Raw genomic sequence first — 14,056 nt, 5'->3', positions numbered from 1 at the left:
ATTATGCTAAAGAGAAGAGGCTATACATTTTCTTAAATATATTGTGTAGGTGATATACTGTTAACAGATAGATACTTTTGCTGTGCTTCACAGCTCTTGCTATAAGCTGAATGACAAATTACATTCAAGGTTATCACCCTGTTGTTCAACTTATCCAAAGACACAGAACAATCAATTTAATTTGCATACGTATAGGTCTAATAGAAAAGGAGATTAGAAATAAGGCTGTCTCCTGAATCTATCACGTTGCTTTGAACTGAAAAGAAAAATGGCACCTGAAAATATTATGAAAATCCACTGGAGCATGCCATTCCAAATCCTGCTCAAAGCTCCTACAATAGATTCCGTGATTCAAAGCAACAGCCCACTAGTTTACTGAATTGTTAAAGGTCCTGGCAATTTTTGTGTTGGGAATGCTGTATCTGGATTAGCCACATAATAATAAGATACAACCTTAGTTGAAAGCTGTTGCTCTTCTAAAAGTTAATTTACCCTTTCCTCACAAAAGTTGTGACTGTTTAACTATTTACAATATGTTCAATTTCTAATTAATTTAAATTCCCGAGTAAGTTTTATTGCTGTAAAAGGTGTGACGTGCAAGTTTTATGTAGCAAGGAGAGAGGACACAGTGCTACCAGAGGTACATCACTGAATAATATGATCCACTGTGACATTAAGGAGTAATTCCCCTGACAGATGTGGAAATGCTCAACAGCAATTGCACCATATAAACTGGAATGCATTTGATTTGCTGCAGCAGGAAGCTAATTTTAGACCATGCCATAATACTGTCAAACAAGTTTATTCTGATTGATGGCTCACATATTTCTAGCGAGAAAATTTAAAAGAATGCTACAAAAAAAAAGAATTCCAGCAAGTCAAGTGCAGAGGTCCCTCTGGAGCTAAACTGCATCATCCAGGATGTTAAGAATGAAATCAAGGGTGCAGCGAGTTGACAGTATGAACTGACAGTTTATTGTACTATTCTTATGAGGCAGAGTTGTCTCCTATTATCGAATCTTTGCCATTTGTTTCTTTAACATATTATACACAAGGCAACAAGAGGAACAATGTCATTTAGTATTCAGCAGGGAATGAAACCTTCCATCCTTGCCTGTTCTGATCAATAGTTCTCCAGTCCCACAGCAATATGCTTGGCTTTTAACTACCCTCTGAAATGGCTGAAGAAGGCAGTCGGTTGTCATCACCACCTTCTCAAGGGTCAGAGACAGCCACGTCCTGTGAATGAATAAATAAAATCATTAATAGGCCTGCTTAAAAAAATTTTAATCATGCCAACACAGGACACTGGTTTCTCAATAGGTCAGGCCTCCTTACAGTACAAAATCAAAAAAGAAAGACAGATGACACATCTACCTCAGTAAATCTGGATATTATTAGGAAGCAAAGCATCCAGAGACACCATCAATGGCCAATTTCCATTCATCGAAGCATGCAGTTAGAATTGTGCCAACATTTCCCCCTTGGAACAAAAAGGTCTTTGACTCAACACAGATAATTACCCAGAAAATACAACATAACGTTTTAAAATAGTAGCTACAAAATTGCCCCATTATTGGTAAATTATACACAGTTATATTCCTTCCACCAAACTGTACTATCTTACACTTGGTGGTGGGGGGTTGGGAGGGTGGGGGGAACTAAATACCAATATTCAATTTTTTCTTCAATGTGAATTAATAAAATGCATCCACCCAATAACTGGCCAAGTCTTCACACTGGTGTAAAGATAATTGGTAAACATGCTTGTGAATCTCCTGTGTCATTCATTGCCCAAGGATAATCTATGGTCTAATACATAACTAATGATTTGACCTGTCTCTTAAAGACCACTGTTCAAGTATCCCCCATTGTCAAATAGGTAACTTTAGGCAAATGAAGAAGTTTCTAATTCCTAAGGTCAATTAGTATTTTCCAGACTTCAAGTTAAAAGCACTGAACATGAAGAGTGGCTTCTTTTCTTTCAAAAGATAGCTTTGTGTGACATTGAGAATGTGTTGGATACACTAGAGGTAAATGTTTACATACATATTTAGTGATCAGCAAGGCATTTAGAAATCATTAGTTTTGTGCTTTTATTTTCCTTTCTATTACAGATTTTGAAACAAAAATGTGTCAAGTGATCAGCAATAGAAATGGCCAATTAAGATTGAACAACCATAAATTATTACTATTCAAGTAATCCATCATTACAATCTTCCTTTCACACAGCTATTCCCAAATGATGGTATGGAATAAGCTATTGAAATAATCAGGACAATTATTTACATTGCAGTAATCTTTTCGCTGTTCCCGTTGTTTTGAAACAGCTGCTGACAGTAAAAGGATGAAGATTAATTTCTGCTCCTCAGTAGATTCTATTGCTACACAATCTGTAACACCCACTCCAAAGCTATCAAAATTGCATAGCTTTCATAATTAGTATGAGGTCATTTCCATTCCTGATCATCCAACATTTGTGTTTACTACTTTGCTCCAGCAATTATTTTTATAATACAAGAAAACCTTTTGAAATAATTACACATATGTAGGCCATTAATTTATAACATACCATTTCAATTTTTACTTTTTAGTTTCCTTTTTGACACCTCGTTGGCTAGCTAATTGTTCAATTTTCTTTCCTAGTTTTCTCTGCAGATGGGCCTTTTTCACTGGATCTAATAAGTGGTCCTTACTACCACTGCCTGCATATAGAATACCTTCTCTGCTGATGAGTTTTCGGGCATGAGCTTTGGCACTCCCACCACAGCCATGAACCTAGAAGAGGGACACAGGTACAAGCACCTTGAATTATTCATGATAATAAAGGTGAAAGCTGCTGAATAAATCAAGAACAAAAAGCAGAGGCACACAGATAAAACAGCCATAGAGGTCTGCAGCATTTTAAATACAACATGAATTAATGACGTGAGCAAGACCAGGTTTAAGATCTTGCTTGAAAGGGGGTTGGGGAGGTAGTGGGATAAATTAAATAAAATGGCAATGTGAGGTCATTTCAAGCTTGGATTTTAAAAGCTCGTAGATTTGTAGGAAGAAAGAGAGAGGGAGATAAGGAGCTCCACAGTCCTTCCTGTTGAACACCCACTCCCTCGACCACCTACACAATGTGGTTGCAGTACCAACCATTACAGGGTTCACTGCAGTAACTCAGCAAGGCTTCTTCAACAGCACCTCCCAAACTCACAAGCTTTGCATATAGAAGGAAAACAGCAGTAGGTGCATGGGTACACCATCACCTCCAAATCACACACCATCCAAACTTGGACAAGTTTCTTCATCATTGTTGGGTTAAAATCCTGGAACTCCCTACCTAACAGCACTGAGAGAGTAACTTCATCATACACACTGTACAGTTCAAGAAGGGGGCCTTCTCAAGGGTAACTCAGAATGGGTAATAAATGCTGGCCTTGCTCATGATACCCACATGGCCAAAGTGATTTTTTTTTAAATTTGAGATCCCGAGTAAAAATCGAGTCTTTATTTTACTAAAATGTACAGAGTGTTCCAACATCTAAATCCATCCAGTCTCTTCAGTATTCCTATCAACAATTTCATGCTAAACATTGCTGAATTAACTGAGTTAGCACTTGCTTTCACTATACACAGTTCTTACCTCTGGGATGTGATGGCTGAGACAGTAGTGTTTGTTACAGTGAATGCAGTGCTGCCCCAGGGTGAGAATACTTCCATTGCACTTTAAAAAAGCACAAACACTGTTCGCCTTTATTGATGCAGCAATGAGCGCATCAAAATCCTCTTCTGTACCACTTGCAGCAGCTTCTTTAGTTGACGCTTTCCCTGTTAAACAAACAATTGGAGCAATGTTTGATCCCGCCTTATCTAAAACAAAATGGTTAAAAATCCAATACCCAGCATGTTGCAGGTCCATTGCAAAGTTCCTACACTGCAGCACAATGCCTTTTCACAACAGAGCTGCCCAGTTAATAAAAACATTCCAAGCATGACCATTCTAGTGGACTGTGGGAACTGTGCAATAATGCAACGCTCACCAATTTTAAATGCGGCTGAAACAGTCCTGCACCGTCTTTCCACTTAAAGTTAAGACACTGATTAGTGGAATGAAACAATTTCCTTTTAATTATGATGCATCAGTTGATGCATTATGATGCCAAGTAGTTTTGTAATTAAGGATTCTATAAAATTATGATGTGCTATTGTGTTTTATCCTAATATATACATCATATTAATAATGACAAATGTCTCAACAGCATGTTGTGGAATCTGCCATTGGATAAATGCTAGTTTTGCTGAGTTGCTAATTTCATTCAATACATGGAGGGACCACTTTGGCAGAGCTGACTTAAGGTTCGTGAAGTTCTGGAATATACAACCAACTCAATGATAAGAAAATAAAAATTTATTCAGCTTTTTGTTGAGGCAAGGGTGGCGAGGTGACAGGCAACAGCGAGGGGCTGAGAGGCAAGTAGGGGGAGAGATTCGACAAGGGTGGGGGGGGGAGAGAGTCGACAAGGATGGGGGGAGAGAGTCGACAAGGATAGGGGGAGAGAGTCGACAAGGGGTGGGGAGAGGCAAGGCCTGGAGCAGGACGAAGAGGGACTGAGGGCAAGGGTGGAAACACTACGAGAAAAGTCATGTGGGCACACAGCTCACAGAAAAAGGAAGTCAAATGACATTAAAGTGAAACTGGCAACGTTAAACAGATATACTGACACCACTTTATTAACAATGTTAAAGTGAAAGAACTTAAAGTGAGTTGACTTTTAAGCAAGGACTAACTGTATCGGCATCCTGGCAAATCCCAGCTCTCAGAATTAAGGGCTTCCATCCAATGATCACTGCTTCATCGACCGCTTTTACATATGTTAAAAAATGACTTAAAACAATTTTAAAAGCAATAGTACGTACCCTTTACTACAGGTTTTTTATTTTTAGACTTCAGAGAAACAGTAGTGCTAGATTGCTGCTTCTGTTTTTCCTTCTCCTCTTGCTTAGCTTGTTCCCGCTGCATCCTTTCCATGTACAGGGTCTTTAAATCAAGTTTTGACTGAGAAACACAAGGGGTACAGTCTTGTGGCCTTTCAGTTTCAATAAGAGTCCATTCTTCTGCTTTTTCCTCGTGAATCTGTGGGGCAAGATTGCTCAATTTCTGAGGCACTTCCAGCCCCTTATGGTCCAATTGGCCATCAAGCTGCCTTTGCGTTTCCAAAAAACCCGACTTGGTCACGACAATAACCCTGTCTTTGCTTTCACCAATGCTAAAATGCTCAAGGCCAAGCTCTTCCGCTATCTGGTGGACCAACAACCGATCATGAGAATTCAGAGACGATGGGAATTCAAACTTGGTCCTTGCACTATCCTCCATAAATTGCATTATTTGTTTCTTAAGTTTCTCAGAGTTATCTTTTACAATCATGGTTTTGGTGGCTGGGTCTAATGTTCTTGCACTGACATCCTCTTTCTGTATTATGGGACTATTGTCATTTGCAGCCTTCTTTTTACACACAGGTTTTTGAGCAGATCGATTTTGTGTGTCTTTAAGTATTTTTGCATTTGCCGTACTCCTGTCGTTTGCTGAGCTCCCATTATTTTTGCATGCTACTGAAGAAGCTTTTGCTCTCCTTTGCTCGGCCTGAGGGGCTGGCCGGGAGTAGTTTTCAGACACAATGTCATCACAGTACTCAAATGCAGTTCGTACTTCCCCATGTTCAGTCATGTAGTCAACCAGGGATTTCAAAAACGGGTGAGTGCTGACTGTGCGCGTGTCACAGACCACCGTCAAGTGGCGTCGCGCACGAGTAACCGCCACATTTATTCTTCGGTCTTCAGCCAGAAAACCAACTTCACCTGAACAACAGGATTCAAAATGTGATTAAACTGAACAAAATGGTTTGTATGAGACACTAGGGCAGAAATTGATCTTGGCCAGAAGTGCTAAATGAATGGGTTTGTTTAGGTTAACCGATAAACGCCCAACTTGATATTCAAATCTATCAAAGCTGATAGAACTGAACGTAGTGCAGAATGTATAACAGGTGTTGATGTGTTACCAGGCTGATATGAAACCATTCATTTTGTGCTACTGCCCAAGACCAATTTCTACCCTCTTAAGTTTTAATAATTCATCAATGCTGCAGAATTTCCACTTTGTATCAGTATCAAACAGGCCAGCTTGGATGAGACTTGAAGAGCAAAAGCTGCATTTGGAATGTCCAGACATTATCAAGGATGCCATAGAAGTTCTCCTGTACTTGAACATTTAAGTTACTGTAGTTCCCGCTTTCCTCAACTTAAGATATCAGGGCCGTTCAGCAGCAGGAGAGGGGGGAGTAGAAAAGTCAGGATCATACCAGCTCAGGCAGAGAGACTGAGCAGTAACTTAAACAAAAAGAGGTGCAATAATGAAAAACCAGGCACCAGCAATGGACACTGTCCTGCTTTGCCTGTTCAGAATGGCCCCGAACCACACACTGATTGATGTCTAGAACTCTTCCTTACTAACTACAAGTTGTAATAATTGAATTTTACCACCCAAGTGAAGGCCAAATACGACATGAGGCATAGAATCATGGGCTGATACAGCACAGGAGGAGGTGGTCATTTGTCCCAGCTATCCATTTTGTTCCAAACCCCTCATTTATTCTCCATGGCCTTGCAAATGCTTACTTTTCAAGCATATAACCATTCCATCTAGAAGGTTATTGTTGAATCTACTTCCACCACTCTTTCAGGCTGTACATTCTAGATTATAACAACTCACTACACAAAATCAATCATCTCCCATCTGGTTCTTTTCCAATCACCCTAAAGCTGTGTGATCGAGCTATTAACCATCCTGCCACTGGAAACAGTTTATTCGTATTTATTCCATCAAAACCCCTCATAATTTTTGAATACCTTCATTAAATCTCCACCAGATTATCCAACGAAACAGCACCAGCTGTCAAATGCAGACTGAACCTCCTTCCATTCTACTTTAATTTTCCTGAACCATAACCCAGTGTAACATTTCTTCATTTCCCCCACCAGCCAAGCTGCATGGTTTAGTGCTAATTAATGCCAACTTTTGGGTAGTTTTGTTAAGTCGAGCATGTCCACTAAAACCTGGACCTAGGACAGTGCAAATGTATTCCACATAGATCATAAGATGTAGGAGCAGAAGTGGCCATTCGGCTCATCAAGTCCGCTCCGCCATTCAATGAGATCATGGCTGATCTGATAATCCTCAACTCCACTTTCCTGCCTTTTCCCCATAACTCTCGATTCCCTTACTGATTAAAAATCTGTCTATCTCAGCCTTGAATATACTGAACAACCCAGTCTCTATAGCACTCTGTGATAAAGAATTCCACAGGTTGACTACCTTCTGAGAGAAGAAATTCCTTCTCATCTCTGTTTTAAATGGGCACCCCTTACTCTGAGGTTATACTCTCTGGTCCTAGACTCTCCCACAAGGGGAAACAACCTCTCAGCATCTACCCTGTCAAGCCCCCCCAAGAATCTCATATGTTTCAATAGGGTCAGCTCTCATGCTTCTAAACTCCAATGAGTACAGGCCCAATCTACTCAACCTCTCCTCATAAGAAAATCCTTCCATACCTGGGATCAACCTAGTGAACCTTCTCTGGACTGCCTCCAATGCCAGCATATCTTCCCTTAAATAAGGGGACCAAAACTATTCACAGTATTCTAGGTGTGGTCTAACTAGTGCTTTGTATAGTTTTATACTACATTCCCTTTGAAATAAAGGCCAACATTCCATTTGCCTTCCCTATTACCTGTTGAACTTGTATGTTAGCTTTTTGGGGTTCATGCACAAGGATTCCCAAATCCTTCTTGTGCTGCAGCCTTCTGCAGTGTTTCTCTATTTAAATAATATTCAGCTCCTCTATTCTACTTGCCAAAATGCATAACCTCACACTTTCCCACATTATATTCCAACTGCCAAGTTTTTGCCCACTCACTTAACCTGTCTATATCCCTCTGTAGACTCATGTCATCCTCACCACTTGCCTTCCCACCTATTTTTGTGTCATCCCCAAACTTGGCGATAGTACATTCACTTCCCTCATCTAAGTCATTAATATATATTGTAAATAACTGAGGCCCCAGTGCTGATCCCTGTGGCACTCCACTAGTTACAGGTTGCCATCCCGAAAATGCCCCCCTTATCCCAACTCTCTGTCTTCTATTAGTTAGCTAATCCTCTATCCATGCTAATGTACTACCCCAACACCATGGGCTCTTATCTTATTAAGTAGCCTTATGTGCGATACCTTATCAAATGCCTTTTGGGAATCCAAATATATTACTTTTACTTGGATTTCCAAAAGGCATTCGATAAGGTAATGCATATAAGACTACTTAATAAGATGAGGGTTTAAAATGCATTTTTGCAGCAAAAGCTTATATCAAGGTGGAGGCCCCTGCCAGCAGTTTTTGGAAAAAAATAAATTCCAATATTCTTCTTCTTATCCACTGAAATTTATGGGAAATTATAATAGTACTGAATAAACGTTGGGTTATTCCAAGTACATTTGTGTTATACCTACAACTTACCCAAATATACTTTTAAATAATTGTGTACAAATTCAAATGCCATTTTTGAAAAAAAAGTTAATATTGTTTCCAATAAATGTTAAAAGCTTTTATTTCTCCCTACCAAAGACTCATTGTTATGTTTTCCTAAGGAACAGCCCCATGTCTTCAATTAACATTCAGTTCCACCAATGAATCCAGTGACCAATAACGTGCAGCCATGAGTCGATCTCTGATGGAATGAATAATTCTGATTTATTACTTTGTGCCAGGGCCTGGAAACAATACATTCAAATTAACTTTACTCACCAAAAACAAGGTTGGGAAGATTAACCTCACAGTGAGGCACATTAACAGTCGCTTTTTGAATGTTGCGTTAGATTCACCCAACACTGTTGGAATGTTGGTGATTTTAAAAAAATATTGGCCCAGATCTTTCGTTCTCCTAATGGTCAGAGAACGGATGTACCCTGGAAGATGTGCAAGGGGACCCCTCTTGTCCCAAAGCAAGGTCTTTGTGGGAAAATCCCAGGAAGGTTCAACTTCCAATGGGTAATTCCCCTGCTCCCTGGGACCCTCCAAAAAGGTCTCCAACTCTAAGTAAGGATTCAGAGACTTTGGACAATTCTGATTTATATACCTGAAAGGTTACCCAGAAACCGTTAGACTTAAAAAAACACACATCTAACTCCTGAGTACTATACAATTGACCACCCCTGACTTCCCACTAAACATTCCCCAACTGTTGGACTCCTCCCCGACCCTCCCACTCTCCCCCGACACAACCCGACCTCACCCACCCTACCCATCCTGCCACCCTACCTACTTACCTCATTCAGTAAGACACTGAAAAGCTATTCAAATGTGCAAAAGCTTTTCAGTATGTTAGTGAATGAAGACTTATCAAAAAATGGCAGCTGGTACTATAAAAAGGGGGCATGGCTTGGGCTTCCCTGATGATCCTGCACTACATGGAAGGACTTCCAGAACAGGTATGCTTCGCATTTGTGAAGAGACCTGGTTTGGAAGTCTGGGCCAGAAATACTGAGCTCCAGTGCTGTGTAAAAAAATGGGAGTGGAGTGACAATCCAACAGTGATTGCCAAGCCTCGGAAGATTTGGCCCAATGTGTAAAACATTACACAGAAGTAGTGCAGCATGCAAAACAGGCCACACTACTCCTAACATAGGGGTATTGATTTTCATGTCCCAATGTTTCTTGGTGTATACGCATAACGTATGCTTTCCCCATCTCTCCTTTTTTAACCAATTTCTGGTAAGGGCAGAGTTCACCATGGGACCAGCATGAGCTCCTCGACTAGTGTCAATTGCCTAAGAAGGTTGGAGAGGAACGTTTGAGATCTTTTCTTCCTAATGGGCCTGCGCGTTAATCTGTTTTCTTGCTTTTCCCAGGAGATTATTATGTTCTTTGAGTGGGCTGTGGAGTGCATATACAGGTATTATGGTGCAGAAAGCATCGCATATATGTACAAGAACAGAAGTACCTGGAAAAACTCAGCAGGTCTGGCAGCATTGGCGGAGAAGAACAAAGTTGACCTTTCGAGTCCTCATGACCCTTCAACAGAACTAAGTAAAAATAGGAGAGGGGTGAAATATAAGCTGATTTAAGGTGGGGGGAGAGAAGTTGGTGGGGGGGGGTGGTTGTAGAGACAAGCAAGCAGATAATCAAAATATGTCACAGACAAATGAACAAAGAGATGTTGAAGGTGGTGATATTATCTAAAAGAATGTGCTAATTAAGAATGGATGGCAGGACACGCAAGGTCTCCTCTACATTGGAGAGACCAAACGCAGATTGGGCGACCACTTTGCAGAACACCTGCGGTCTGTCCGCAAGAATGATCCAGACCTCCCTGTCGCTTGCCATTTTAACACTCCACTCTGCTCTCTTGCCCACACGTCTGTCCTTGGCTTGCTGCATTGTTCCAGTGAAGCTCAACTCAAACTGGAGGAACAGCACCTCATCTTCCGACTAGGCACTTTACAGCCTTCCGGACTGAATATTGAATTCAACAACTTTAGATCTTGAACTCCCACCTTCATCCCCACCCCCTTTTCATTTCTTCCCCCTCACTTTTGTTTTTTCCAATAATTTATATAGATTTTTCTTTTCCCACCTATTTCCATTATTTTTAAATCTATACCTTTTATGCCCTTTTAGTCTTATTTCACCCCACCCTCAATAGAGCTGTACCTTGCGTGTCCTGCCATCCATTCTTAATTAGCACATTCTTTTAGATATCACCACCTTCAACACCTCTTTGTTCTTATGTCTGGGACATCTTTTGATTATCTGCTCCTATCACTGCTTGCTTGTCCCTACAACCACACCCCTCCCACTTCTCCCCCCCCCCCGTGCCCCCGCCACCCCCCCCCCCCCCCCCCCACCTTAAACCATTTTATATTTCACCCCTCTCCCATTTTTACTTAGTTCTGTTGAAGGGTCATGAGGACTCGAAACATCAACTTTGTTCTTCTCCGCCGATGCTGCCAGACTGAGTTTTTCCAGGTAATTCTGTTTTTGTTTTGGATTTCCAGCATCCGCAGTTTTTTGTTTTTATCACATATATGTACCATGAACTGGATGAACCAGAAGGTCTTTTCCTGTTTGTAACTGTTCGCAATTTTCTTCAACTCTTGAAGGCAGTGACTCCTTGCGGAGGGACAGCTTTGACAGGCACCTGTGCCTGTCGTATGAACTTTGACAATAAGAATCAGCAAGCTATTCAACTGTAGGGAGCATTACAGCCTAGTCCAATCCAATTCTTCATTTGCGATGGGATCTAACATAACCTCAGCCACAACCGTATGTGTTTTTTATTAATCCAAAAGCATCAATAATAATGACAGCAACCAGGACAGAGCAGAGAACTCAATTGCTTGCACAATTGGATCATAGTACGTGGGCTTTCATTATTATTCTGAAGAGAAGCAGAATCAATTTCACACCTTCAAATCACATTACCAATAGAAGATTTCTCCAGACAATTATATGTAATAAGGTGTGCCAAGATCATGGATTATATCTTTGAGGTGTTCTTTAGTATTGCATACCTCAACGTTTCAAAATGGTTTATAAGAAAGGAGAAGGCTGTTTGGCCCCTCAGACCTGCTTGATCATTTAATAAGATCAATGGCCATCTGAGGGAAGACATCTGTCCTCACCTCCATCTTAAATGGAGACCCTTATTTTGAAACTGAGTTCTGTATTCTCCCACAAGACAAAACATCCTCTCAGCAACTGCCCTGTAGAGATGCCTCAGAATCTTTTATATTTCAATAAACTCCAATATGTATAGGTCCAACCTGCTCAATCTTTCCTCATGAGACAACCCCCTTCATACCAGGAATCAACTAAGTGAACCTTCTCTGAACCATGTCCAATGCAAGTACATTCCTCCTTAAAAAAGGAGACCAAAAGTGTAGTATTCTATTCTGTGGTCTCATCAATGCCCTGTACAGTTGTAGTAAGACTTCTCTACTTTTATACTCCATCCCCCTGCAATAAAAGCCAACATTCTATTTGCCTTCCTAATTACTTGCTATCTGCATACTAACATTTTGTGACTCGTACGAAGATGCACAGATCTCTCCGTACCACAGCATTTTGCAATCTCTCTCCATTTAAATATTTTGCTTTTCTATTCTTCCCAAAGTGGACAACCTAACATTTTCCCACATCATACTCCAACTGCCTTATATTTGTCTGCTCACTTAACCCATCTATATCCCTTTGCAGACTCTTTGTGCCCTCCTCACAACTTGCTTTCCTTTCCATCTTCATATCGTCAGCAAATTTGGCTACAGTACACTCAGACCCTTCATCCAAGTCATTAATACAGATCGTAAATAGTTAAAGCCCCAGCACTGATCCCTGTGGCACTCCACTAGTTACAGTTTGCCAACCTGAAAATGATCCACTTATTCTGACTCTCTGTTTCCTGTTAGTTAGCCAATCCTCCATCCATGCTAATATATCACCCAAAACACCTTGAGCTCTTACCTTGAGTAGTAGTGACCTTTTATGTGGTGCCTTATCGAATGCCTTTTGGAAATCCAAATACATTACAACTACTAGTTCCCCTTTATCCACCTTGCTTGTTATATCTTTAAAGAAGTCTAATAAATTTGTCAAACACAATTTTCCTTAATCTATGTTGATTCTGCTTGATTGTATTCTGATTTTCTAAATTTCCTGCCTTAATAATGGATTCCAGGATTTTCCCAATGACAAACATTAGGCTAACTGGCTTATAGTTTCCTGCTTTTTGTCTTCCTCCTTTCTTGAATAGAAATATTTCATTTGCGATCTTCCAGCCAACTGTCCAGAATCTAGGGAATTTTGGAAGATTACAACCAATGCACCCACTATCTCTGCAGCTATTTCTTTAACACACAAGGATAAAGGTCATCAGGACCAGGGGACTTGTGATCCTTAGTCCCATTAATATTTTCATTACTTTTTCTCTAGTCTTAAGTTCTTCCCCTCCCTTTTGTCCCTTGATTTTCTACTATTTTTGGGATGTTTTTTGTGTCTTCTATAGAGAAGATGGATTCAAATAAGTTGCTCAAAGTCTGCGCAATTTCCTTGTTTCTCATTATTAATTCCCCAGTTTTATCCTCTAAGGGACTAACATTTACTTTAGCTACTCTCTTCCTTTTTGTATACTTGTGGAAGCTCGTACTATCTGTTTTTATATTTCTTGCTAGTTAACTCTATTATAATTTCTCCCTCATTATGATTTTTTAAAATCCTTTGCTGGTTTCTAATATTTTCCCAATCATCTAGCCTACCACTAACCTTTGCGACATTGTACGCCTTTTATTTCAATTTGATACTATCCTTAATTTTCTTAGTTAGCCACAGATGGTGCACCTTCTGGTGGAGTCCTTTTTTCCCCCTATTGGAATGTACCTTTGTTGAGAGTTATGAAATATTTCCTTAAATGTCTATCACTGCGCACCAATCATCTTACCTTTTAACCTATTTTCCCAAGTCCACTGTCGCCAACTCTGTCTTCATACCTTTGTAATTGCCTTTCTTTAAGTTTAAAACACTAGTTTCAGATCCAAATTTCTCACTCTCAAACGGAATGTGAAATCCCAGCATGCGATAATCACTCTTGTCTGGAGGATCCTTTACTATGAAATCACTAATGAATCCTGTTTCATGATACATTACCAGGTCAAAAATAGCCTGTCTCTGGTTGGTTCCAGAAATATTTGTTATAAGAAACTGTCGCGAATACATTCTACGAATTCACCCCCAAGGCTGCCTCTGCCAATTTGATTTGTCCAATCTATATGAAGGTTAAAATCACCCATGATTATTGCAGTACCTTTCTTACAAGTCCCCATTATTTCTCGATTTATACTCTGTCCTACAGTGTAGCTGTTGTCAGGGGCCCATAAACTACTCCCATCAGTGACTTCTTTCCCTTGCTGTTTCTTACCTCTACCCAAATTGAGTCTACATCTTGAACTTCTCAGCCAAGATC

The 14,056-nt window shown here is 40.2% G+C and overlaps 1 protein-coding gene across 2 annotated transcripts in view; it reads right to left on the bottom strand.

Moving 5' to 3' along the window:
- Positions 1–786: 786 nt before the first annotated feature.
- Positions 787–14,056, bottom strand: part of ighmbp2 (immunoglobulin mu DNA binding protein 2) — an 87,492-nt gene continuing 74,222 nt past the window's right edge. For both annotated transcript variants that reach the window (XM_041197175.1, XM_041197174.1), the window contains exons 14-17: positions 4,909–5,847; positions 3,635–3,819; positions 2,573–2,778; positions 787–1,239 (exon numbers count right to left, since the gene is read on the bottom strand). In XM_041197175.1, the coding sequence (XP_041053109.1) occupies positions 2,584–2,778; positions 3,635–3,819; positions 4,909–5,847 (1,319 nt within the window). In that variant the 3' untranslated portion in view covers positions 787–1,239; positions 2,573–2,583. The remainder of the gene's footprint in view (positions 1,240–2,572; positions 2,779–3,634; positions 3,820–4,908; positions 5,848–14,056) is intronic.

This window comes from Carcharodon carcharias, chromosome 10 (genome assembly GCF_017639515.1).
Source record: "Carcharodon carcharias isolate sCarCar2 chromosome 10, sCarCar2.pri, whole genome shotgun sequence".
Classification (NCBI taxonomy): Eukaryota; Metazoa; Chordata; class Chondrichthyes; order Lamniformes; family Lamnidae; genus Carcharodon; species Carcharodon carcharias.
The sequence above is the reverse complement of the archived record's forward strand: the minus strand, read 5'-3'. Positions and strand labels throughout refer to the sequence as shown.